This window comes from Podarcis erhardii (assembly GCF_964252035.2).
Source record: "Podarcis erhardii genome assembly, chromosome: 1".
Lineage (NCBI taxonomy): Eukaryota > Metazoa > Chordata > Lepidosauria > Squamata > Lacertidae > Podarcis > Podarcis erhardii.
Genome location: NC_138497.1, coordinates 70,607,562 through 70,633,256, shown reverse-complemented (window position 1 = coordinate 70,633,256; position 25,695 = coordinate 70,607,562). Strand labels below are relative to the sequence as shown.

The window sequence follows — 25,695 nt, the reverse complement described above, 5'->3', positions numbered from 1 at the left end:
GGCTTTCAAACTGCTAGGTTGGCAGGAGCAGGGACCAAGTAACGGGAGCTCACCCCGTCACGGGGATTCGAACCGCCAACCTTCTGATCGGCAAGTCCTAGGCTTTGTGGTTTAACCCACACTAAGGTGCTAAAGGAAATCCCTCATCTGAAACCGTTATCTGCTTTGGGGAGATGGCACCAATACAGTATTTTCTCCTAATGCAAATAGCAGCTTAAGATGGCAGATGTTTCTCGGAACACAGCAAGGGGGAAAGGGGTTAAATGCAGTAAAGACTGAAGATTGGTTTACACTGTTCAGTGCTGTGGGTGCAAGCATTAAAACCTATAAGTTTGACACCTGAAGACTTAGGAATAGTATATAAATAAATAACGTGAGAAAATAAAATTCTAAACTGTTGGAAAGGTAAAACCCATTCTGCTATACTTATGCCAAGCAGACATTTCATTGACACTGAAAACTTTTGTAGGGATTTTTTTGGAGTTAACATTCAAGATCCATTCTTTAATATAATTAAATGAGCCTCCCTTTCTATGACGAATCATTTTATCACATTATTTATCTATTGCATTTATTTATCTTCCCCTTAACGAATGGGTTACAAACAAGTTAAAAACACAGAAGTCCCCTGCAGAAAAAGTCACATAACAGCACACTATGAAACCACCACAAACAACATAGCAGAGATTAAAAGAAATCCAGTCATAATCATAAAATCAAAATGAGGAGAGCCAGAAAATCATCTTAACAGGGCTAAACCGTATCATGACATCATTGCGAAAGCTTTTGAGCCGTTTACAAGCAGATTTTAAAGGCCTGGGGAAAGAAGGGTGCCAAAAGGATATTAAAGGTGGCACCAGGTGAGCCTCTCCAGGGAGGGCATTCCACAACTGGAGAGATGCCATCAAAAATGTCCTCTCCTTCAAGGCCATTCCCTGCTGCTCAGATTGTGGGAGCACTTGGAAGAGGGCCTCAACTAATAGCCTCATGGCCTGGGTAGGGACAGATGAGAAGAGGCTATCCTTCAAGTACTGAAGTCTCAAGGCTTGAATCACTCTCCCACAGGTGTTGAAGGAAAAGAACAGACTCTACTTCAGCTTAAGACCACATCTCTTAAATCCAGCATTTTGCAATATGAGAATTCTAACCACAGGTCCTTAATGGAGGTCAACTGTCTTAATTTTTTTATTTTATTTTATTTTATTTTATTTTTTGCTTTCCTAGATTCCTGAATCTACCGCTTCCATTGCATTTATCTGCAGAATAGTTTTGTTGGTAACATGGTGCAACATTTTGTCCAAAGTAAGCGCAAATGAAAGCCATGGTAAAATAATCAACACACTTTGGTGGAAATAAAGAATAATGTGCTGGGGAGTTGAAGCACTGATGAGTTGTTTGTGATGGTTGCACTCCTTCAATGTGCAGCTCCGAGGAATGCAGCCAGCCCCTCAGTGCAGCAAATGTCTTGCCACACTGGCTGTCAAGCGTGGCAGATGGGAAGCCAAGTCTAGGCAAAGCTAAGCAAGCCAACAATGAAGTGAGGCAAGAATGAAAAATGGCACCAAGAAAAAGAAAAACTGAATTCCTCATATAATTATCTGGAGCAGCATGTTTCCTTTGCACTCTGAAAGCAGGGATTTATCAAAGGGAATTTCATGTAGCACATAAAGCATTTCTGCCCGTTAAGTCTATAACTAAGAGAACAGATTTGCAACTCAAAAAAATCTGTCTTTAGAGGCATTTTCTAGGCAACACAAATAGCGATTCTCAAGCAGGTGTGAGCTTGCAGACAGGCTTGAACAATCTGCTGCTCCTTCAAAACCACAATCCTGGCTGATTTGGGACTGACACTGGCAAGCAGACTGGAAACAGGGGAGATGAATCATTGTTGAAGCTAGTGAGCAGACAACAGTGGCGACTTTCAATTCCCTAGGTTCAAGAGATTGCATTCTTAGCGAGAGGGAAGAGCCTGCTTCACCTTAAAAGACAGGTTACAGATTTCCGGAAAACTTTGTATTTTGAAGAGTGTTCCATGTATGTGTATACTTATGCTCAGATGAGTATACGAGCATGAAGAGTTGAGCAGAGGTTGCATCCTCACTGCAAATGTGCACTGACGTACATGAAAAGTGGGCCTAAATGTTAGTAAAGCATGTTTCCAAGAGCATAATTGATTTAAGATACCACTGAGAATTCCTGGAATGACACATTACAGGGCCAGTGGTGCCAAGAACTCTGTATAAGAATGATTGCAGGTTCAAAGTCCTGCCAGTCTCAAGGCCACAGGAGCTGCCTTGGGAATGGCCATAGGTTAGTAGAAAAGCACTCGCTTTGCATGCACCCAGGTTTAGTTCACTGCATGTCTGGAGAGGGCAAGAAAAGGCTCCTCCCTGAAACTGCGGGCAGCTGCTGCCAAGCAGCAGAAACCACAAAGAGCTGGATGGATCAATAGTCTGACTCAGTATAAGGGAACTTCCTATATTCCTAATGACAAACTCAGTCATCTGTTACCACCCCACAAGGAACTCAGGGGCAGGGCAAGCAGACATGGTCTCACCTGCTCCCGATACATATATTCCCTGAACATGAATGTGCTGTATGAACTGGGCTACAAACAATGGGTTTTAGCATTTTCTCTAGAATAATTCAGTATTTGCAGATGCATGTCCATAGTAAAACTTTGAAAATTCAATCCTGATAATCAAGGATTTAAAAATATGAAAGTAAAATACTTTCAGCCCATATTCATAATAATATAGGACTTATTTTTAAAATGTGGCAAAATTATGATAGGTCAGTGAAGGTCTGCTTTATTGTTATTGAGCAGTTTTCAAGATGGCATTCATAAGAATTGAATACTATGGTTGGGTCCAGTAACTTCCAGAAGAGTCATTTAGGAAAGCTCTCCTTGTACTGTGTATAGAGCTGTCACCCTATTAAAGAAATTTTAATTGATTAATCGTATGAGTTTTAGTTTATTAATCAATTGATTGAATTTGCAGAAATTTGAATGTCAGTAAAGCAATACTACTGAGGTAGAAAGAAGCATTCTTTCTTCTTCTTTTAAACTTGCTTTCAGACATCAGTTGAATGATGGTGGGGTTTTGAATGCTGCTCGTTTATTCTGTTTACTTGCTGAGTTTCCAGAAAGTCATCATATGCAGCTATCACCTTTTATTTCAAGCTAATCTTAAAACAATAAGTTCTCAATTAATTTAGTATATAATTCGAGCTCTTCTCAGACTCCAGAGAAAACCTCTAGTTAACCTCATAAATTACTACTGAGCATCTGTTATGGGATAAGGGGGCTACTTGTGCGTAAGCGTTTAAGCCCTCCAGGCTCTGCAATCAGTTTCTAAACTCTCCCAGTCCGCGGAGCCATGGGTGCATGGCTACCTCAATCGTTGGCAGAATCCGTCAGTGGGCGCTTCCGGAATTTACGCCAACATAAGAGTTCCTTAACGGAAACTCCTTCTGGATTCTCTGCGTGACAGTTTCCTGCGCGGAGTAGGCGTCCCCAGCAGAGGTCCTGAGAACTCCCCGCTGTGCTCACTGGAAGTATCTTGGAGCCATTCCTCCGACTGAGTTTCTGCAGGAACTCTCCCTCTCCCCCTGCTGGTTCCTTCCTCAGCATCCGAGGGTCTCCTAGCCTCTTTGAGCCCTTCCACCACCTGACTCTCCGATGGCAGTTCCCTGACAGCATCTAACAAAAACATGTTGTTTTTTAAAAAGAGAGGAATGGATCCAAACCAAAATCATTTTTCTGGACATCCATTAGCTTTGAAAAAGTCTGGACTCTGCTCAAGCATTTGTGACTGACTCTAGCATGTACTATGGGGCCAAATATAAAACAAAAAAAATGAAAGCGGAGGAGAGTTTAGGAAAGGTTGTATGATGTCAAGTCTGCCTCTAGCACTAGACTACAGTGAGCTTCTATTGCTAAGATGGACTAAGAAGCCCAAAAGGAAACACCTGTAGCCTCTAGTAGGGATTTTTGGATCCAGATCAGACCCTTACAATTCCTGTGGGACTTTACAATAAAACAATCTTTTTAAAAATCCCCACTAGCAATGTTGTTTAGTCTAATGTGTTCTGCTTAGTGATGTAAACAAAAGAGACTGGATCCAACAACAACTTCTTTCCTATTTTTCTTTTCAATATAAATTGATTTCAATGGAATTATCTAATGGCAAATTATGGAGAGGGAGGACATATTATCCTGGAAATGTTTGCAAAGTGCATTCAGGACTATAGCTTAAGCATATGAAAATGTGAGTGGAGTAAAACCAGTTGTTGTTGTTGTTGTTGTTGTTTAGTCGTGTCCGATTCTTCGTGACCCCATGGACCAGAGCATGCCAGGCACTCCTGTCTTCCACTGCTTCCCGCAGTTTGGTCAAACTCATGCTGGTAGCTTCGAGAACACTGTCTAACCATCTCGTCCTCTGTCGTCCCCTTCTCCTTGTGCCCTCCATCTTTCCCAACACCAGGGTCTTTTCCAGGGAGCCTTCTCTTCTCATGAGGTGGCCAAAGTATTGGAGCCTCAGCTTTAGGATCTGTCCTTCCAGTGAGCACTCAGGGCTGATTTCCTTCAGAATGGATAGTTTGAATCTTCTTGCAGTTCATGGGACTCTGAAGAGTCTTCTCCAGCACCATAATTCAAAAGCATCAATTCTTCGGCGATCAGCCTTCTTTATGATCCAGCTCTCACTTCCATATATCACTACTGGGAAAACCATAGCTTTAACTATACGGACCTTTGTTGGCAAGGTGATGTCTCTGCTTTTTAAGATGCTGTCTAGGTTTGTCATTGCTTTTCTCCCAAGAAGCAGGAGTCTTTTTGATGTTAGTTTTTTTTGATGTTGAGCTTCAGACCATATTTTGCACTCTCCTCTTTCACCCTCATTAAAAGGTTCTTTAATTCCTCCTTGCTTTCTGCCATCAAGGTTGCGTCATCTGCATATCTGAGGTTGTTGATATTTCTTCCGGCACTCTTAATTCCGGCTTGGGATTCATCCAGCCCAGCCTTTCGCATGATGAATTCTGCCCTCTCACAGTAATTCTAATTAGAATACATACATACTGCGGGATCGCACCCCCCAGCCACGCCACCACACCGGATCACCCCCCCCCGACCGGGCGCAATCACCACTGTGTGGATCACCCTACCCCCTGGGCAGATCGCCCGCCCCGCCCCTGGGTGCACAGCACTGCTCCGGGTGCCTGAGTGGCTAGCTCCGCCGCTGGTAGTAACAATGAAGGTGTGGATAGTAGTTGACAAGAATATGTGCCTTAGTTACACAGCATTATTTTCAAATATAGTAATAGGGTAGAACTAAATACTCACACAGCAAGAACCAGGCAAACACATCTAAAGGAGCCACAAAGTGCTGTAGGAGTGGACGATGAGCAAAGGGGGAATAAAGAGAAAGAAAACCTTCAACTAATTCCTGCATTGCAGGGGGGTTTGGTCCCTTCCAACTCTACAATTCTCTAATTCTCTCAACTCTATCATAGCTGTATTCACAGGACTCCCTGAAGAACTCAGGAGGCTAAGACAGAACACGCTGACACAATTATGCCAAACCATTCCAGTGCTAAAGTGTGGGTCAGAGTCAGGCAAATGTCAAGCTGCCACCTCATCAAAGACATTCACCAGCTATAATGTGAGTTATCAAGGCCATGGGTATCCTGATCTGAGAGGAAATGAGGCACAGGATCAGCTACTATCGCAGTAGAAATAAAAGTTTGACTGCAAAATAAAAGGCAGCTAGCGTTTTAGCACGTTTGACAATTCTCTTACAGTTAGAACAAATACTATGCAGAGCAGAGCCTCAGAATGTATCACCAGACCAGCTCCTTCGGCATTTTGATCACTTCACTGTCTTTCAGAGGCAGGTGAAAACATTTCAAAAAGTTTTTCCTTTGTAAAACAACACATGCCATTACAGTGGTACCTCAGGTTACAAACACTTTGGGTTACAGACTCCACTAACCTGGAAGTAGTACCTCAGGTTAAGAACTTTGCCTCAGGATGAGGACAGAAATTGTGCTCTGGTGGCACAGTGACAGCGGAAGGCCCCATTAGCTAAAGTGGTACTTCAGGTTAAGAATGGTTTCAGGTTAAGAATGGACCTACAGAACAAATTAAGTTTTTATCCCGAAGTACCACTGTATGTGGTGCTTTTAAACTGTAAGTCTGCTACTTTGATCTTCTTAATGCTTTGTACTATTTTAAAAGTTTCTAAATTTATAATGAATTTTGATTGACTTTATTTCAAAACTGTAAGTTACCTTGCGTATTTCTGTGGAAAGTAATTTCAAAACGCAGTCAAACAACACTCCCATGCCACGTAGGGGTGTTGTCGTAATATTAATTCTAACTAGTTACAGCCATATAATCTGAAAAGATAACCAGTCCTTATATACTGCAATAAAGCAAAGTAGAACAATTCTCATATCTGAGTTAGTCACGATATATTGCTACTTTTTTTAAAAAAAGGAATAAGACATCTGTGCACCAATGCACAGAGCTATAATAAACCCAGTCTTAAACTCCATACCTGCGAGAAGAACAATCTGATATATGTGCATGCACTGTGTGTTTAATGGGACTCAATGGTTTCATAAGTTATATATCAACAAGAAATCATTGAGTTTCTAATTACAGACCTAGTATTAATAGACCTCTGAGGAAAAACAAGGAATTTTAATCAAACACATTCCTCTCAAAGAAATATACTAGGATATAACTTTTTGGGCTTCAAGTTTGCATGAATGGGAAGGATACCAGTATTGAAGATGAATGTATTACTATGGATCCTAGTTTTATCACTAAATAGAAGTGGGAGCTGCAATAAAATGTTGCTGTGGAGTGCTGCTGTTCAGGATTGCAGCATTCTGCGGCCATTGAACATGCTCAGCTCGTATTCAACTGTTACTGAGGTTCACAGCCTTAGAATTTGTTTTCTAAATATTTGTGTTCTTCTACAAACTCTGTATCATCAGCAACAGCAGCACACAACAGGGAGAAATCATCATTTATCCCTGTTGCGTGCTGCTGTTGCTGTTTTGGCTACATAAAGAATGACAGTCACACAGTCAAAACTAAAGGGAATGATTCCATTATAATTCATCATTATTAGCATTTTGGCAAATGGTACTGTCATTTTTTGTTTGTTTGTTAGGAAAAAGATCAAGGATTATTGTTCACACTGTGTGTAAGACGGTTGTTAAAGTAGGGGTGGAATCTCCACTTACATGCAGAAATTCTGAGTAAAAGACTGGTACACTGAAGAGAGGTTTTGAAGTTGGAATAAAGAGAAATAAAACTTTGTCAATCCAGTTTGAAGAATCACAATGCTGTGAACAGGCATGCACCCAAATTACTGTGATCAATGGCATTGTGGGAAAAAGGTGGCAGGCACTTTCATGCTCTGTTGGTAGTCACATAGTGATTCAAAGTGGATTTATTTATCTGTAATTTTGGACTGCAACTCTTCCTCCATGGAGCTGGGGTTGTTGGCTTCCCCAGAAGTGTTGTTTGGCCACTGCTGAGAATAGGATGCTGGCTAAAATGTACCCTCTACCCAATTCAGCATAACTCTTATGTCTGTTTTCTCTCAACTATTTGTGAGATACTGACCTGCCCAAGTCTATCCATAAGCCTCACAGCACACCAAAACACACACACACACAGCATAACTAAACAAAATCATGTCTCACTATTCCACCTGCAACCCTCTAGACAGCTTGTGAGAAGATAGATTGAAAAGTTTTCAGAGTTTTATATTCTAAATTAGTAACATTTAAAAAGAAGGCAGACTTGCAGCATATTCAGTTTACTTGTCTTTCTTTGATCTTGTAGTAAAGGGTGGGTGAGAAATCTTATAAATAAATAAAAGAAGACATAGGAAATCACCTAAAAATAAGAGCCTCCGCAACTCTTGGACATGTCTTGATAACTGGGGGAGGGGAACTTTTTACATATAGTAACTCAGCTGGCTATTTAAGCCAATTATATTAGAAACATCTTAGAGTGGCATGGCAAGGCAAGATAAAATACGCTAGAAATCCAAAAACTAATGCTCAAATAACACTCAAACAGTTCTTTCTGTCTAGAACTTCTAGTTATACAGTTGTACCTTGAAAGTCGAACATAATCCGCTGTGGAAGTCTGTTCGACTTCCAAAACGTTCAGAAACCAAAGTGTGGCTTCTGATTGGCTGCAGAAAGCTCCTGCAGCCAACTGGAAGCCGTGGAAGCCGCGCCACACATTTAGCTTCCGAAAATCATTTGAAAACTGGAATACTCACTTCCAGGTTTCAATCGTTCAGGAGCCGATTTGTTCAGGAGCCATGGCATTCAAAATCCAAGGTAGGACTGTGTATCACTTATAAATGATAAATAGTTCTTTATAACTGAGGCTTCAACTCAGTGTTTTGGGATAATAGGAAACTTCCTGATATGAGTTCAGACCATTGGCCCATCAAGCCTAGTATTGTTGACACTGACTGGAAGGCTCTCCAAGGTTTCAGAGCAGAGTCTTTCCCAGCCCTTCCTAGAGATGTCAAAAATTTAACCCAGAACCTTGTACATGCAAAAACATGTGCTGTACCACTGAGATAAAGCCATTCCCCAAATTTGTGCATGTGGGAATTGCTGCTTCAGAAAAGTCACGAAATCATAAAGGAAAAAAAGGCATGGAAGATAAAGAAAGGTGTCGTTGCCAGTGCCAATTAATCAGTATTTTAAAAGCACCAGTTTCCATTTATATATCCTCTTAAAAACTTCACTCTTAGCCTATATTTCATATGATTTATACCAATAACAAGGATAGGTATACACATCCAGAATATAAAACTTAAGAGTGTTTGTGTGCATAGATAGATAGATAGATAGATAGATAGATAGATAGATAGATAGAGAGGTGCGAGCTCCTGGGGCTGAGCCCTTTAGGGACCCCCATATATTTTGGGGGGGGTAGAGGCCGCCCCTCCCATGTCTGCAAAGCACATTACAGCTCCAGCGGCCATCTCCTCCTCCTCCTACAGCGGAGGGGAAGGAGGGCCAAAGCAGCCTCCCACCCGTGGCAGCACCAGGAGGAACAAAGGAGTCGCCTGCCATTGAAGCCACGTGGCTGCCATGTTTGTCCCAACCTCCTGCTATTGCTTGCATGACATCACACACATGACGTTGGCATCTTCAACTGCCCTCTCAAGCTGGCACCTCTGGATGGATGGATAGATAGATAGATAGATAGATAGATAGATAGACAGATAGATATGAAAGTGTTAGACATTTTCTTTGGGTGGCAATATTAATCTGCTGTTCTCTGTAGGTGTTAGAAGTGGACAGCGGGGATGAACTTTTAGTCACAAAAAAACAATATAGCTGGCAGAGAAAAGAGATGAGTGCTGAGGAAGGTAGCTGCTGCAGATGAGTTTACACAGACATCCTCTAAACATAAGCCAAAAGCCACCTCCTACAGGAACCACCCTGCTGTTTAATAGTTCTGCAAGCTCTGCATCTATTTTTCTTTCTATATTCTCTAAGCCCACAGTGGGTCCCCGGCCAAAGTCTTCACAAACAATGATTTACACCATGAAAAACATGGTGATGGCTAACCAAGTAATATGTTTCCAATAAGACTGCTCAGTGAGGTTTAAAGGAATCAATACCTCCTGCCTGCAGTCTGCGTATAATGTGCTTGCTCTGACGTTTCAGCCCATTTACCCTTCACTTAACGGCTTCTTGCTGTTGTACAGCAGGACACATATTCAACAAGTCACTGCCTGACCACAATTGCTCAACGTCAAGCAGCTATTTTGTGTGCCGCAACAGGTCCTTACCTACAATGTCTTCGTAGGCATTCTCTTCTAAAGTGCTCTTAGATCCAAACTTGTGCTGGCTTTCAGTTCCATTCTCACTTGGGGAGGGAGGGTACAAGGACTGGAGGCTTGAAGCATCTTCAAACTCAAAGGATTTTCTAGAGTGGAGAAAATGTAAAGGGATAATTTTCTGATTGCCTAATTAACAGTGCTTTAAAGCTCAGTGCAGATATTGGGTGGCATTCAACTAAGTTTTACTCAGGCAGACCCACCACAATTAATGGACCTAACTAAGTCCTTGTTCATTAATTTTAATGGGCCTGTTCTGAGTAAAGCTTAGCTGAATGCTAACCATAATGCTAGCAAGGGTTAAGGTATACTCTTCCTCCCTGAGTCTCCCCCGTCCCACACACACACCGCATCTGATTCTATGATGAAATTGTTTGGTTAAACATAAAGAACAAATCGGTGACTGGACTGTTGGTTAAAGTTAGCTCTGTATCAAATCTAAAAACATACATCCACATTATCTTGCCACACTTAGAAAATACACAAAAAACTGAATTACTTATGTATCAGACCTATGAAGTACAAACCATGTGATTTGTCAGATTGTGATTTTGCCATAACCCCAAGCTGGTGGTAGTTAAACATTAAAGACAAGTTTTTTGAGGTTTTCAGCCAACATGATGAGATTTTCAACACGGATTCATAACCTGCCCTGTGAAACCACCTCCCACCAGATGTCAAAAAGAAAAACAACTACCAGACTTTTAGAAGACATCTGAAGGCAGCCCTGTTTAGGGAAGCTTTTAATGTTTGGCGGACTATTGTATTTTAATATTTTGTTGGAAGCCGCTCAGAGTGGCTGGGGAAACCCAGCCAGATGGGCGGGGTATAAATTATTATTATTATTATTATTATTATTATTATTATTATTATTATTACACTACATTTTCATTCTTGTTTTGCATATTTTGTGCTAGCCCATGAGCTGAACATACATTGACAAAAATACATACATACATACATACATACATACATACAGATAGCGCTTAACTTAAGGCAGGGATAAGAAACTTGTGGTCCTCCAGATGTTGTTGGACTCCCAATTTCTATCAGCCCCAGCCAGCATGGCCAATGATCAGAGCTGTAGTCCAACAATATCTGAAGGGCCACAAGTTCCCCATTCCTGACTTAACAGCTGTGGTTTCCTTGGACCTCTCCAAAGTCCTGAGAATCCTGCCTTTCTCCTCTGGGCACTTGTTAGCTGCTGGCCACATCCTGTGATTTATTCGGAACTTCCTGCTTGCAGCTCATCATTCCAGGCTTCATTCAACATTTTTGCACTTCTCAGCCATAGCAGTATGGAACACACATCAGTGGCAGTGAACATTACATTTAAGTTTCTGTCCATTTCCTTTCTATACCAAAGAGACATTATGCAAGGGCAACATATATAAGGCCATGAGAGATTATTGCTTCAAGACAGCACTTGCATGTGGCTCTGTTGTGCAAGCACTGAGATCATCAATGGGTTTACAATTCAGCATCCTGAGAATCACAAATCATCTTTCTAAAAAATAAAATGCATGTTTCCAACCCATATGGCTTTGAAAATAGTTTATGCACATTCATGTCTATCTCAGAATGCATTGAGGGAAATGCTAAAGTAGGATTGCCAGTGGTCTAAAGTGTTTTAGCACGATACATAGCTCATTGCCCTTCACTGCGAATAACACTGTGGCAAAGAATAATATGTAACAGCACTGCTGGGAAATGGAGATTAAATATTTGGCGGAGAATCCATCTCCATCCTATTGTGGTGTGCAAGGAAGCACTCTGAGAGGGCTTGTTCTGTGGCTGCTGGAGTTACTGCAGATTGAGGGTCTGGGCCTCTATAGTGTTAGCATCCTAAATACTGTTACCGGTAGTTTTCTTCATAAGAAGTTGGGTGTCCTTATCAGAAGCTAGAGGGCATCTCTGAAATTCTACTAGAATAAGGATAAGCAGAACAAGTTGTTCAAAATAAGCTAATTTGTGTAATTTGTACAGATTGCACTACATGGGTTACATTACTGCAGTTTGTTGTTTTGTCTATTTTTTCTAGTGCAGAATACATACAGCCTAGACATAACACCAAGAGAATTTGTATCCTCTCTGCTCAAGAAAAAGGCACATTTGGGCCAGAGTCAGTCAGTATAAATTGATTCCAGTATGGCTGATCCACTGGAGACAGACACCAAGGGCTATTGAGGAAAGTGGTTAGCCGTAATTTTAAAGTCTAACATTATATTTACATATATATGCTATAAGCCGTCCAGAGTGGCTGGGGAAACCTAGCCAGATGGGCGGGGTATAAATAATAATAATAATTTATTTTTTTATTTTTTAAATTATTATTATTATTATTATTATTATTATTATTATCAGCATCAGCATCAGCATCAGCATCAGCATCAGCATCAGCATCAGCATCAGCATCATCACACAAATGATGTGTAAATAGCAGCAAGGGACCATTGTTAGGTTTGCAGGTGGAAGACCCAGGTTCAAACCCCCTCAGCCATGAAACACACTGGAAGGCCTTAGCCTACTTCATGGGATCACTGTGAAGAAAAATAAAAGCAGTAAAGCACTTCCTACAATGTACATTCAAAACTGCTCCTTATTTAAGAACTCTCCAATTCCACAGATGGGAGACTACAACTTGTATTTTTCCTTTTAGTCATGGTGGTTGTTGGTAAAATAAAAGTTCTTCTGGCAGCTGAATCTGTTAGAAGATTCATGTCCCTTTTTTTGCTGCAAATGGCAAAACCCTGATTAGCAGGATACAAGAGGCAATGATTCTACAACACAAAAGCTGTAGCCTAATTAAGACTGTCTTTCATTCTTATCTGCTGAGATTGTGACCTTAAAAGGAGATGCATCTTGAGAATATATGACAAGCAGCTTTCCATCTTTACCTATTTTGGGATTTTCTGTGGAAGCGTGACTCTTTTTTCTGCCTCCGGGTGACAGGGGGAGCAGGAGTTGACGGAAGAGGGGGAGGAACAGCAGCCAGAGGTGAAGGAGGTAGGCCATTGCTTGGTTTACTTTTATGGTTCTTGTCAGCTTCATACTCGAAGGTGCGTTTGGGCTTGGGCACAGGGTTTACCGCTGTGTTCGCCAAGTTCTCAGGAAGCAGCTTAGGACCAACAGGACTAATTGTGGCATTGAGTCCTTGTGGCATTTTACTAGTTTTATCAGTCTCTGTGGGTGTCTCAGGACTACTCCCACAAATAACACTCCCTGCTTTACTATCATTTGTGTTCTCATTCAAGTCCTCCACAATACCCGAAGTCACAGACTTTTTTCTTCCTCTGTCAACACTATAGCAGCTACTGGGCAACTGAGGAAGACCCCTGCCTGGCTGTTCTTTTAAAGCCTGCTCAATCTTCTGTATTCTGTTCAGCACGGCAGAACTCTCTTTTCTTGCGTTCCCCTTGAAGAAAGCATTTGCCGACTCACTCCTGCTCGGCCTCTTTTCAAACCTGTGGCAGGAATCTCTGTCCAGGAATTCCTCCTCCTCTGTTTCTGGGTAGGAGCATTCGGAAAACGTTCTGCTCATCCTCCGGAACCCTTTGTAGTCAAATGTCTTCTCGCTGCAGGGAGAAGGCAACATACTAGGGCAAGTCTCACTGCCTGACCTGTCCCCAACATCCCTCTTGTCCAAGCATACACTCATCCTAGGGGAAGGTTCTTTCCGACATTCCCATTCTGATATCTTCTGCCTGATATCGAGTGCTTGGGAATGGACGCTGACCCTGCTGAGGGAGAGGTTCCGGAGGTTCGCTGCAGACCCCAAGGAGAGAGTGCTCCGCGTAAGCTGGCGGCTGCCTACAGCTTCTCCATCCTGAGTCTCCTTGGAGGCCTCCTTTTGGTCTTCAGTCTGGAAATGAGAGAGCCTTTTGTCCAAGCAGCCAATGCTGACAGTTTTGAGGGGGTGATTTGGAGATTCAGTGTCTGAGGGGGAACTTGAGGTGCTTCTCAAGGTAACTCCACAGTTAGTCCGGTCCTTGAGGAGCACCCTGGAGCCGGAAACTTTGGTCAAACTACTGGAGCGGCAGGAATCCTCACTGTCGCTGAGGGGATATGTTGGGCTTCTTGGCTGGTATAGAAGAGGTGGTGGAGAGACTGATTGACACCTGGAAGTAAGAAGAAAAATACTAATCAGCTACCTGGCTACCTAGATTTTACTCAGCTCTTGTTTCTAAGGCCAAACGTTTGGAGTAGGCCCAACTTAGCAGACTTTTCTAAAATGGTTTCTGAAAGTGCACACGTTTCATACTAGAATACTTTTTATCCCCCCCCCCTTTTTTTTAATACATGGTCCACAGACAGCACTGGCAAAGACATTTTGCTGCCTGGAGCAAAAGACAAGATGGTCCCTACCCCTCCCTAGTCTATGCACAGAAGCCCACCATAAGAGCAGCTGAACCTGACTTCAAGACTTGTGATGAGTCTGTGCCTCCCTCATGCCTAAGGGCAGCAAGGCAGCTTAGGGGGCACAAGGTAGGCTGCATTACATAACACTGATGGTACACTTTTAGGTATTACTCCTTCCTATATGCATGGACCGGTTAGTCCTCATTCCCCTATTTACACACTCTTTGTGTACTATCAATATCAATTGTTATATTCTTTGCTCTGACATAGTTGGATGATTGGACAAAACCAGTGGCCATTTTATAGAGTTGGCCATTGAACAGAGCTCTGGAGGACAACAACTTAGCACATACTTAATGCTTTTGAGTGTTCAATCCACTTCACATTCATAATCTCAGTAATCCTTACAACAATCCTCTAAAGCAGGGCAGTATTATGTCTGTACTTCGTATGAAGGATAGTGTCTTGCCTAAGGCCACCAAGTGAGTTCACGGCTGAGGTAAAAGTCGAACCTTCCACTCTGCTCAAACTAACATTTTAAATTTGTATCAACTAGTAACATTGAACTTTTCCTCCTGACACAATGAACAGGAAGAATATTTCTCTCCAAGTCATATTTACAGTAATATTTACAATCAGAGATCTTTTTTGTCTTCTGCATTTAACACAGATATTTGAAACCTCTTATTTCTCATTTTGCTTCTCACTTGCCTCACAAAATCCAAAAGTAATTCCCAAGTCATCATAATTTCATATTTGTGGCAGGAGAATCAAAAGCCAGAGTGTATGTTATAAAAACAAATGCATTTATTATTTATTTATTTATTTATTTATTTATTAAATTTGTCAGTCACTTTATCATGCCCAAAGCAACCCAAAGCAACTTATCCAAACATCACTTACTTTGTGATGTTTTAATTCCAGGATGAGGAACCTGTTATTATCCAGCTGCTGCTCAACTCCAACTCCCATCATCCCCAATCCGAGCCATATGAATGGGGTTGATGGGAGTTGGTGTCCAGGAACATCTTTGTTTTAGCTTATCCTAATACAGGTGTCTACTGTGAATTTAGGGTTTTTCCTCATGGAGTAACATGGCTGCCTACAATTTTATAAGCTTCGTTACTTAGTGGTGTTAAAGTTAGTCCTAATAAAGGTACTATTCTACTCATACATTGCTGGCTTAAACTGCAGCTTTGCCATTATTATTCTCAGTTTAGATCGAAGCTGATTTGGGGAAGAATGCATCAAAATGCAGTATTCCCTAAGAAATGACAGGATAGATATAGGATAGATATGGATGTTGTGTTTACAGCCCTTCCAAAGCCAGCAGTTGGGAGTGCACAGGATGCAGAATAAGCAGAAGTGTGTACACAGTAATAAATTTTGCAAGCGGGTTTTACCAAGTACATGTGTTTGAGAACCACCTGTGAAACACACATGCACTACCAAAAGGAATTAACAAGATGGAGGTGGGCGTAGAAAGAGGGTTTGTTGCACAAGAACACCAAATCCACTTCCATTGTAGAACCTGAATTTGAAGGCATGCAACTGAGACAGCAAAATAGAGACAGCCTGCACAGTCCTAAACATATTTTCTCAGAAGCAAGTCAGACTGTGGTCATTTGTTAGACATATTAGACTAGATTAAAAATAAAGGTGCAGTTAACCTTTTATTCTAGTCAATTTCCTGTAGCCTTTGTATAGAGATAAACCTACATCTACCTAGGTTTGTGAACACAATTACTAAGATGATCAAGAGGTAAAAGGATTTTGTGCAAGACTCTGAGAAAGGTAAATCAAGATCCCATCCTTTGTCCTGTAAGCATCAGAAAAAGATTGATTTCTAGCCAACAAAGCCCTATTTGTTCAACATGGTAGGAGAGTGTGATCCCAACCTCTAGGCAAACAGCCTTCCAAAACAATAAAACAAGTCCTAGAAAACCCATATTACTCACCTAATTGCAGCCACAACTTTAAAAGTTAGATAACACAATAGAAAGGAGTAAACCCACAGATTGCATTAAAATGGTTTCTATTTACCAAAAGAGACTATTTCTGGCTATCAGTTCTGAATTATTGTTGTTGTCATTGCAAGTACTGTTATTTTGTGATTTCTTTCCTGGTAAGGAGAGAAAAATATACATTGGCTCAAAAGAAACGAAAGCACCTTATTAATGTAGTATCCTGATTCTGAACATTAGGCTTTACCATCACATTTGGCTTATTAAAATCTGTTTAAAGTGTTATATACAATGAGAATCTGAAAACCTAGCAGGCATGAAAATTAGTGAATAAAAGTGTAAAAAACAACAACAACCCTCTCACTCACTGTGCAATTGCAATAAACTTGAAGGACAGTCACAGGTAGTTGAAAGTGGTAGTGCTGAAATAGCAAAATGACTTTATAACAGTATTGTGGCTAGACATAGATTTCAACACTGAATCATCTGATTCTGTCTCAACATCACCTTTTCAGCAGACACCAAAGAAAAACAACAGCTCAAAGCTTAACTTTGTTCTCTCAAAGAACTCTTAAACAATGGACACGTACAAGGAAGTGCTTTCCCCTTTTAAAATGTTGGATTATTTGATTGTTTGATTGTTTGATTGTTGTTAGCTGCCCTGAGCCCGGCTTCGGCTGGGGAGGGCGGGATATAAATAAAATTTATTATTATTATTATTATTATTATTATTATTATTAGTCCAGTTCTATTATGCAAAGTTGCATGGTTTAAGAAAAGTTTAACTCTACAGCATAAGCCTGGCCCAGGTTCATCACAAAACAGTATTGCTTCACTTACCCCTATTCTGTGGCTCATGAAAAAATACCTTTCCAGCTTGCTCCTGAACTTTTTGTTAACTTCCACTCTTTTCTTTAACTCCAAAGTCCAATACAGTATTTCCCACACTGCTTTAATCTCCAAGCTAGTAATTGTCCCATACAATTCTCTTTCATTCCCAGGATGAGAAAGGATCCTTTTAGCAAATGCCACAACTCTTTACAAACAAAATTGTTGTCATTGTTAGGAAGAGAGAGAATGAAGTGGTTAATTTGAGAAACTAACATTCCATATATACACATCAATAAAAGAAAGAGCCCAATTGTTTACATACACCTGAAAAACAGGCAAAGGAAAAGACTTGCATCAATAATAATAATATTAATGTTTTGCAAGGGCTGTGTGGGATTCAAATGTGTAGAGAATGAATACAGATGGAGGAGGGGGAGGATGCAGGGAATGTACTGAGGAAAAATTTCTTCGAATGTCAAGAATGTACAGCAGGGTGATGTGTCCTACTCTGTTCACCAGCTGTGAAGAGACAAAGAGAAGAGCTGTTCACATGTTCCCTATTTCCAAACAAAGACAGTACAGAGAGAGGCATCCGCACTAGGCAGCTACCCAGTCGATGCTATACAGGGCTGGTATTTGTCACCAAGCCATTATAAGTAGCTGTGAGTTTTCTTGCTTGGAAAGTGGGATGGCAAGGTGTGGAGAGAGAAGACACCAAAATTATATGCTTCACATGTCTACCTGTTGTGATGTTAAGTCAAAAGCAGCCAAATGACTAAAAGTGTGGGGTACAGGAAACACAAGCAGCAGGGAGAGAGGATGAAGCCCTCCCCAGGTGTAGTAAGCAGGCAAACAAAATGAATTCTAGCTGTTGCCCAGCCAAAGCTGAAGCTAGATCTGGCAGATTTTCTAGCTGATACCTGCTCAGGAGAAGTCACCCTGGAGTCTGGAAAAACACCAAATTCCTTAGAAGTTTTCACTTTGCTAACCCAACTGGCTTAGCATCAGGTAAGTAGAACAGGCATCCCTCCACACATGCCTGGTTCTAGACAAGCCTTCCACAGCCCAATACCTTCATCCATGACTATTAGCTATAGTGCTGTGGATGGCAGGAGTTAGTAGTCCACATGGAGAAGGCTGTTCTTGTCAAAGTAATTCTCCTAACGCCACTCTACATGCCCCCTTCAGTCATGACATGTTGCTGAGGATGCTGTAGTTATAACAAAACATAGAGTGGACTAGCAGGCCTGCATAACAACTACTTGTGCTCCTCAATGCATGTGTGAATTCAGCACAGAGGTCCTAGCTTGAGTTCAGAAGATGTCATTGATAGATTTTGCCCAGTGTTCTTGGGGTCCTTCTGAGTGGTCTTCCAAGAGCTATAATAGGAAGAAGACTGATGTAGTTCCCTTATATACAAAAGGAGACTCTAGTAACAGAAAATGTGTACTAGCAGTAATGGGGAAACAATAAAGTGTGCTAATAATTTTAAGGATAAACGCTAGCAGAAACATTTAGTTGTACAGCCTGCCAAGCATCTTAAAATACAGAGGATCTTGCCTTCTACAAACAAACCAAAGAAAAAAACCATCATTTAAGAGAACCAAAAATAGAATATTGTGCAATAGGTTTGGAGTAATGAGATGAAGACCAAAAGTTGACCTCAGTTATGGGCTCCCCAGAGAACATAGGCCAACAGCAGGAAAAGAAGAAACCTTTAAAACTCAAAATACATATCCCATAGAACACATTCTTAAGCAAAACAGAAGCAGGCCAGGCAACAGCATATTTCAAGTGCAGTGCCCATTCCACTATTGCAAATCTGGCTGGAGTACTGTACTACAAGCACGGTGGACCAACTACACCTGACAATTCAACCCTGCCCTATGGGAATCCCTTGCAGATGACCGCAGTGCCTGGAGACAGGCAGTCAATGTATCCATAGCAGTGACCAGAGGAGAAATGACTTCTGGGCAGAGCGCAGAGAGAAGAAATGCCATAGTGCATCTGCAGCAGCACAACTGGACACTTTCATCTGCTGCCCCAGCTACAACAAAACATGTCACTTTGGTAACGGTCTCTACAGCCACAGCAGGCTCTGTAACCTTCCAGCAGTTTGAACTCTCCCTCAAAGGCATATTCCTGCAGGGTCTCCTGAGACAAACGGATGCCAACTGACTGCAGGTCAGGCTGGAGTACTACAAGCATTGTGGACTAACTGCTTCTGAGAATAGCACAGTTGTCAGAAGTTAGGAGTAGTTGTAGCATACCCAGAACTATCAAGTTATGCTAACATACTGGCTCATATATTACACAGAAGTGGGCATAAATTGAAGAAGGAGTCACTTGCTCTTTTCCTTTCCACACTTTTACTGCAGTGCTTGAAATTGGACTCTGATCGCACCTGCAGAGTATTCCATGAGTCCTGGGGGTTCACTGGGGCCCACAAATCTCTGCAATTGCAGCAGAAGTTGCAAACTTACTCTATTTCTCTGCTTCTGTGTAATTTATGAACCACCCCTGAGTTTTGCTCAAAATTGTCTAAATTCATGTTAAATATCAGGTTAAACATGCCCTTGATAGTTTTCAAATTTCAAATTCTATCAAATTTATTCCTTTCAATGCTTAAAGGAAGAGAATGGATATTAATGATAACTGGGGAATGCCACCTTAAAAAAAAGAAAACCTTGCCATTGATTCTGGCATTTCGTTTGAGAAGGGCTCTATGGAAATGTTATGGTAAAGCTGAACATAACTTTCAGGAATATAGAGGCGGCCTATATTTTAAGTTGAACAGATCAGAATCAACTGCTGTAAAGGAGTTTTATACATTCAAATATGAGGCCAACATGGTGATTATTGAAGTGATCACTTTTCTTAGCTCCATGACAAGCTGGAACTAGCCATCGCAGGAGCCATGTGGTTTCCATCAAGATAGCAACATCACATTTCTTCCTCCTCCTCTTCCATAATGTCTAGTGAATCTAAAAATGCAAGATGCGATATCAACATGCTTGATGTCTTCCCATCCAAACCCCACTGCATTGGCTGCTGCTACTTATGAAAGTAGGAAAACTTAGCACACTGAAATTAATTACCTACCTACCAACCTACCACTTAATATAAAAAACAATGAAGCAATTTAAAATAGGAAACCAATATAGTAAGACAAAATTAATCCACAAATATCAAATTACTGAGCAGTAGAATCCAGAAATAACAGTTAGGAAATGGTCAGACAAAAAGAGACATTACGTCACAAAACTTGAATCAGACATTAGAAGGAGTGGGAAAAAGAGAAATGAGGCTTCTGCTTTCAGTGGTAGCCACATGGCTCTCATAATACCTAATTCAGTCTAAGCTGATTTGATTATCTTTGTTAAGTTTTGTGAATATCTAAGGAAACAACTCATTTTTCTAGTAGAGACACTTCTTTTTCTGCCTGCATTTAAAAAAGAAACACATACAAAGAAAACCCAGACAACCTTCATGCAAATGGATGCACAGAAGTGCCTGGCTCCTGTTGTACCTGTGAATGCTGATGACGAAAGAGGAGAGTTAGTCATCTCCATCTGCCCTCATCTTCTTTACCAAAGAACAGCTGATTCTCCAGGAAAGTCTCCTCCATGTTATGAGTCAAGTCACGGTAGACCAGCTTGAGGGAGAAAACTAACCACATAAAATAATGAATGATGCAATAACTATTTCCTGTGCCTGCCTCCTCATGTTTCCCTCTGCGCAGAACATGACCAGATTATCCTCACAAATTTGTTTTTGCTTCTGGAAAGGAAGTGGCTAAGAAATTGCCTGGGGAGGTGAGGCTAGTGGCAGTAGTCGAACAGGTTTCTCTCCTGTCTTCTGCTACTTCTCATTTGTTTCCAAGCCAGTCAGTGTCTTCGAAGCCAGTCAGTATAGGTCACAGATAGTTATGACAAAGCAGTGGCAGGGTTATGCTGAAAACCTTATCTCAGAAAGTATGAAGCAATTACTCAAGTCTCTTTTGTCAGTAAATGAGTCTTCTAGTAAAAAGGAAGGAAGGAAGGAAGGAAGGAAGGAAGGAAGGAAGGAAGGAAGGAAGGAAGGAAGGAAAGCTTGCCTACAAGACAGGTAACTAGAGTCTTACAAACATTTAAGGTAACTTGTGAGCATTCAGCTTGGGGAAAAAAATAATAAAAAGGGGGCGGACATCCACTAAAAAAGACTTTAGAAATTCCACCCGTCACTGAACCCAATGTATGCGTGACTGGCTTAGCACGTTTTCCCTGGAACGTAAACCCCACACAAGTTGAGAGTCACCTGTACATCGATGAAGCTCTTCAATATGAAACATACATGTGGTTTTACTATGGTGTACTTGAAATGGAATGATATTTGCACCCAAGGTTCAATGATATTTGAACCTTCCTAACTCAATATTTAATCTCAAACCTTTTCCCTCTCATTGGTTTTCATGAGTGTCAGAGCCACCCTGGGTCCCAGCTCACAAGAGACCAAAGTCCAGTCCAAGCTATATACAAAAGGTTTTATTGAAGATCATTGTCGTCATTACATCCAAACTCCGTGGCTCCGCATCTGTTACCCTTAGATGTTAGAAGTCCCCTCTGAGTCCGTCCCTCCCCTGCACCAATTTAAGAGGCTTGTACTGCTCCACCTTTTCCTCTCTTTCCTTTTCCGCAGGGTCTTCCTGCCCCCCTGTCTTCCCTCTTTCCGGGACTCCCCAGAGGCTGAGTCTTCTCCCGCCTGCTCCCCCCTCCTTCGTGCTTTGGCACCAGGCTCCTCCTCAGAGCTCTCCTCATTTCCGCGCGCCTCTATATTTGAACTTGGCGCGCGTACGTTGCCTCTGACCTTCCTTTCTACAGTTACGCTGCTCTCGGTAGTACACTCCTCCCTTTCAGGCAGGACGTCTTGCTCCGAACTCCTCCCCCTTCCTCCTTCCTGTCCTGCTCTTTCTGACACACTGGCAACTCCCCCCCCTCCACTCCGTTCCGACGGGGGAGCTGGTCCCGCTTTGCCACTCCCACTGGGGATTCCCTCTTCGTTCCCCTCTTTCTGACTGATTCCCTCTCTATTGCCCCTTGGCCTGACCAGGGGGGCTCCCTTCTGGGAATCCTCTGATTCGCTAGACGGACTTTGGGACAACCTCGGCTCGTTGTCGTCCTCTTCCTCCTCGCCCTCGCTCTCTGTCTCCTCTCTCCCTAAAACCCTGACAATGAGTAATGTGTGATCCCTGTCCACAACATCATCAAGAAGATGCAGGCTGTAATCTTCCATGTAGGTGACTAGAACTAAGATCACTCAAATCTTCTCCTGAGCATGCATGCCCAATTACAAGTATGGGCTTATTATTCTGATACCCACTGAAATACACACAGATGTACATTGAACTGTTTAACAGTCTTGGGAAGCACACAGCATACCTGTCAACTTTTCCCTTTTTAAAGGGAAATCCTATTCTGAATAAGGGAATTTCCCTTAAAAAAGGGAAAACATTGACAGCTATGACACACAGTACCCTTGCAGAATTGTATTTTATTGGGGGTGTAATCTTCAACATATTATTGACATAATAATAGTGCAATAGTGATGGGTTTGTTCTGCTTTTTTTAGTTGTTCTGCAATGCTTCCCCAATGTTACCACACTACTGTTGCACAGAAGAGCTACAGCACAACAAAAGTAGGACAAAAAGAGAGAGAAGTGTGCTGGCTCTTGTTTTTGTATGTCTATATGCATCCTATTTGCATATGAATTCTAGTTCACAGATCACCAACACAGTACCCAGAAGGACACTTGATGCCACAGAGGCCTTCTCTGGTATGCCTGCTAAAATTAGAATTGAAAGGGGCCTTCTCTTGTAGCCAATAGCTATCTTCTTTGAAGTGCAGTACAATGGAGGGTGGGTGCTACAACAGGGGAGGGTAAGGGTTAACCCTTCCCTTCCCAGCTGTGACACACACATACGCACCATGAATTGCCAGTTGTAGTTAGGCTTGGAAGGATGTAGCTGAGGAGGGCAGGCTAACACTTTTCTCCCAAGCTTCTCTCTCAGTGAAGATCACACTTTCCCCTGCAAAGTCAGCATGCTTGCATGTGCTTAGCTGCCATGCACGCATGTGGTGTTCATGACAGTCTCTCCAGTTTTCAAATGGGCCCATGAGCCCAAAGAGGTTGGTGAACCCCTATTTTAGCTGAATGGGGTTTTTTTAATTAAAAAAAAGCTAGCACAAATTGGCATACTGCCTACTTTCAGCACATATCTTTAAAACCAACTATTTTGTTCAACTCTACAGCCAATTTTTGAACGATCAAGATCTTTGTTAAAATAATAAACCTCTTTTGTCACTCATCCCAAAATATGACAAACATGCATTTTTCTATTAATTTTGGGTCATAATGTCTGGCCAAAAACCTACAAGTCCTACTAGTATTTGTAACAGAAGACTGTGATTATTAATGGGGTGAGGAGGAGGAGGGAGGGAGGGGCAAGCAGCAGCATAATGTGTTATTGACTCCAGATTGGGTTATTGGTTCTGCATTTGGATGCTTTTCAATGTATTTCCTCAATATTTTGGTTTTTCTGCTACTGCTTTTCAGGAAACTATATATGCAGGCACTACACCATTTGGGCATGGTGAAATAAAAGTATGAAAAGTTGATCTCTTGACATATATACAGCCAACCCAATGATAGGGTTTCTTGATCTAGATTTCATGTTGTTCGAGCAGAACCAGTAAGCTTCTGGCTATCTGTAAAAGTGTGTGCTACATTTTAAGTGTCAAAACTGAAGTAATAATCTCCTTTCCTCCCTTTGTGGCTTTTGATTCATCACAAGGTCTGAGGGACAGTGGACTGGGCCCCTCCTGCAAAAGTTTGCTGACCCCTGTCTTAAGAGTTATATGTGAACCCTGCTCAATAGTTGAACTATGGTTTGTTTACTGCCAACAAAGCAAGATGTTAAGCCACAGTTTGTTGCTGGGTTATGAACCCTATTTTAACTGTGGCTTTGTGTTATGAACCTTACAACCTCCCCTAACCATAGTTTGCTTGATCACCCAATCCCAGAAGCTCACCAAACTACAAAGGCATGAGGCAAAAGCAGATGCAAAACAAACATTTGGAAAAACAAGGCACGGTTTGCTTGATTATCTGTGGGACAACTCATGGTTTTTTAAACAAGCCATGGCTTAGTGCTATGTGTCAACTAGGTCAAAGAAAGAAAGAAAACATGAAGCTAGAACAGTGAGCTTCAAATACCTTCCACATTTCTGCTCCTCTCATCATACATAAAGATATTGCATCTTGTAACCATTTTTAAATGTAAGCCACCCTGGAGACTAGATTTAGCTACAAAGCAGGAAATAATATAATAATTATGGTTCCACCATGCAGTCCTCAGCATGTCATGCAGGACAAAGTGCTAAGGTCTATTATCTTATTCAAACATACCAGATCATATGCTGCACCAAGTTTAAATCACTACCTTTATTGGTTTGATTTTTGTTTTATTATTACACTTTATTATTACACTAAATGGCATGACTTCTTGCGAAAACTTTGGACTCGCAGCGTAGGAGAAGCACTAATCAGAGTGGACCCTACATACAACAGAAGAAGAAGAAGAAGAAGAAGAAGAAGAAGAAGAAGAAGAAGAAGAAGAGAAGGAGGAGGAGTTTGGATTTGATATCCCTAAGGAGTCTCAAGGTGGCTAACAATCTCCTTTCCCTTCCTCCCCCACAGCAAACACTCTGTGAGCGGAGTGAGGCTGAGAGACTTCTAAGAAGTGTGACTAGCCCAAGGTCACCCAGCAGCTGCATGTGGAGGAGCGGAGACATGAACCCGGTTCACCAGATTACAAGTCCACTGCTCTTAACCACTACACCACACTGACTCTTAACCACTACACAACAGCAAGACCCTGTGCCCCATAGCTTCTATTAAGCTGTTATTTCCAGTCATTTTCTGCACTGTGGGGATCCTGACACAAGGCTCGAAAGGAATGATGCAACTCCACCAGACAAAGATATCTCTGAAGAAGATCTAAGTATTAATGGACACCAGTGTCCTCCTTTCAAACATACTAAAGGCAAGAAAAACAAATTCTTTAAAAGGACATCAGGCTTTCTGCCATCAACATTTATTCTGTTTTGTAGTATGATTCCAAACATGATCTCATTTAATTTGAAGGCCAAAAGTGAACTGTTTAGACAGGAAGAAATATGAATGCTGCTGGCTCTTTCTGTTTCAAAGGGGACTTTTCAAAGGCGCTTCCAATGGTCCTGCAGTAGTTGCTCACAGACCCTCGATGCAAGTATACCACTTTATTTATGCTCGCACCCAAGGTCAGGTGCATGTTTCTCAGGCTAAGCTAGCTGTGACTGGTCTTTAATTCTGAGCGGTGAGGCTGGAATCTCCTGCATGTGACCAAAGTTGCACTGCAGCAGCAGTGAAGCTTCTAGGGTAGCCTAATGAATGCAATTACTTTCTCTTCTTGGGCCTGCCTATGAGCAGCTGACTGGCTAACCTTCATCTCCGTCCTGTGGCATTCGGTATGGCAGATCAGAGCTGCTGAGCTGCCCTCTCAGCACTAGCATTGCTGCAGCTTACCTAGACAGCACTGGGGCAGCAGCGAGGTCAGGGGTGTGTGGAA

General features: G+C 41.8%; 1 protein-coding gene across 5 annotated transcripts in view; it reads right to left on the bottom strand.

The window, feature by feature from the left end:
* The window catches only part of DENND2B (DENN domain containing 2B), a 142,230-nt gene that overhangs the window by 48,472 nt on the left and 68,063 nt on the right, over positions 1-25,695 (bottom strand). For 3 of the 5 annotated variants that reach the window (XM_081840386.1, XM_081840385.1, XM_081840387.1), the window contains 2 exons: positions 12,794-14,014; positions 9,849-9,985 (listed from right to left, as the gene is read on the bottom strand). In XM_081840386.1, coding sequence (XP_081696512.1) covers positions 9,849-9,985; positions 12,794-14,014 — 1,358 coding nt within the window. The remainder of the gene's footprint in view (positions 1-9,848; positions 9,986-12,793; positions 14,015-25,695) is intronic. The other 2 variants (XM_081840388.1, XM_081840389.1) reach the window with 1 other exon arrangement.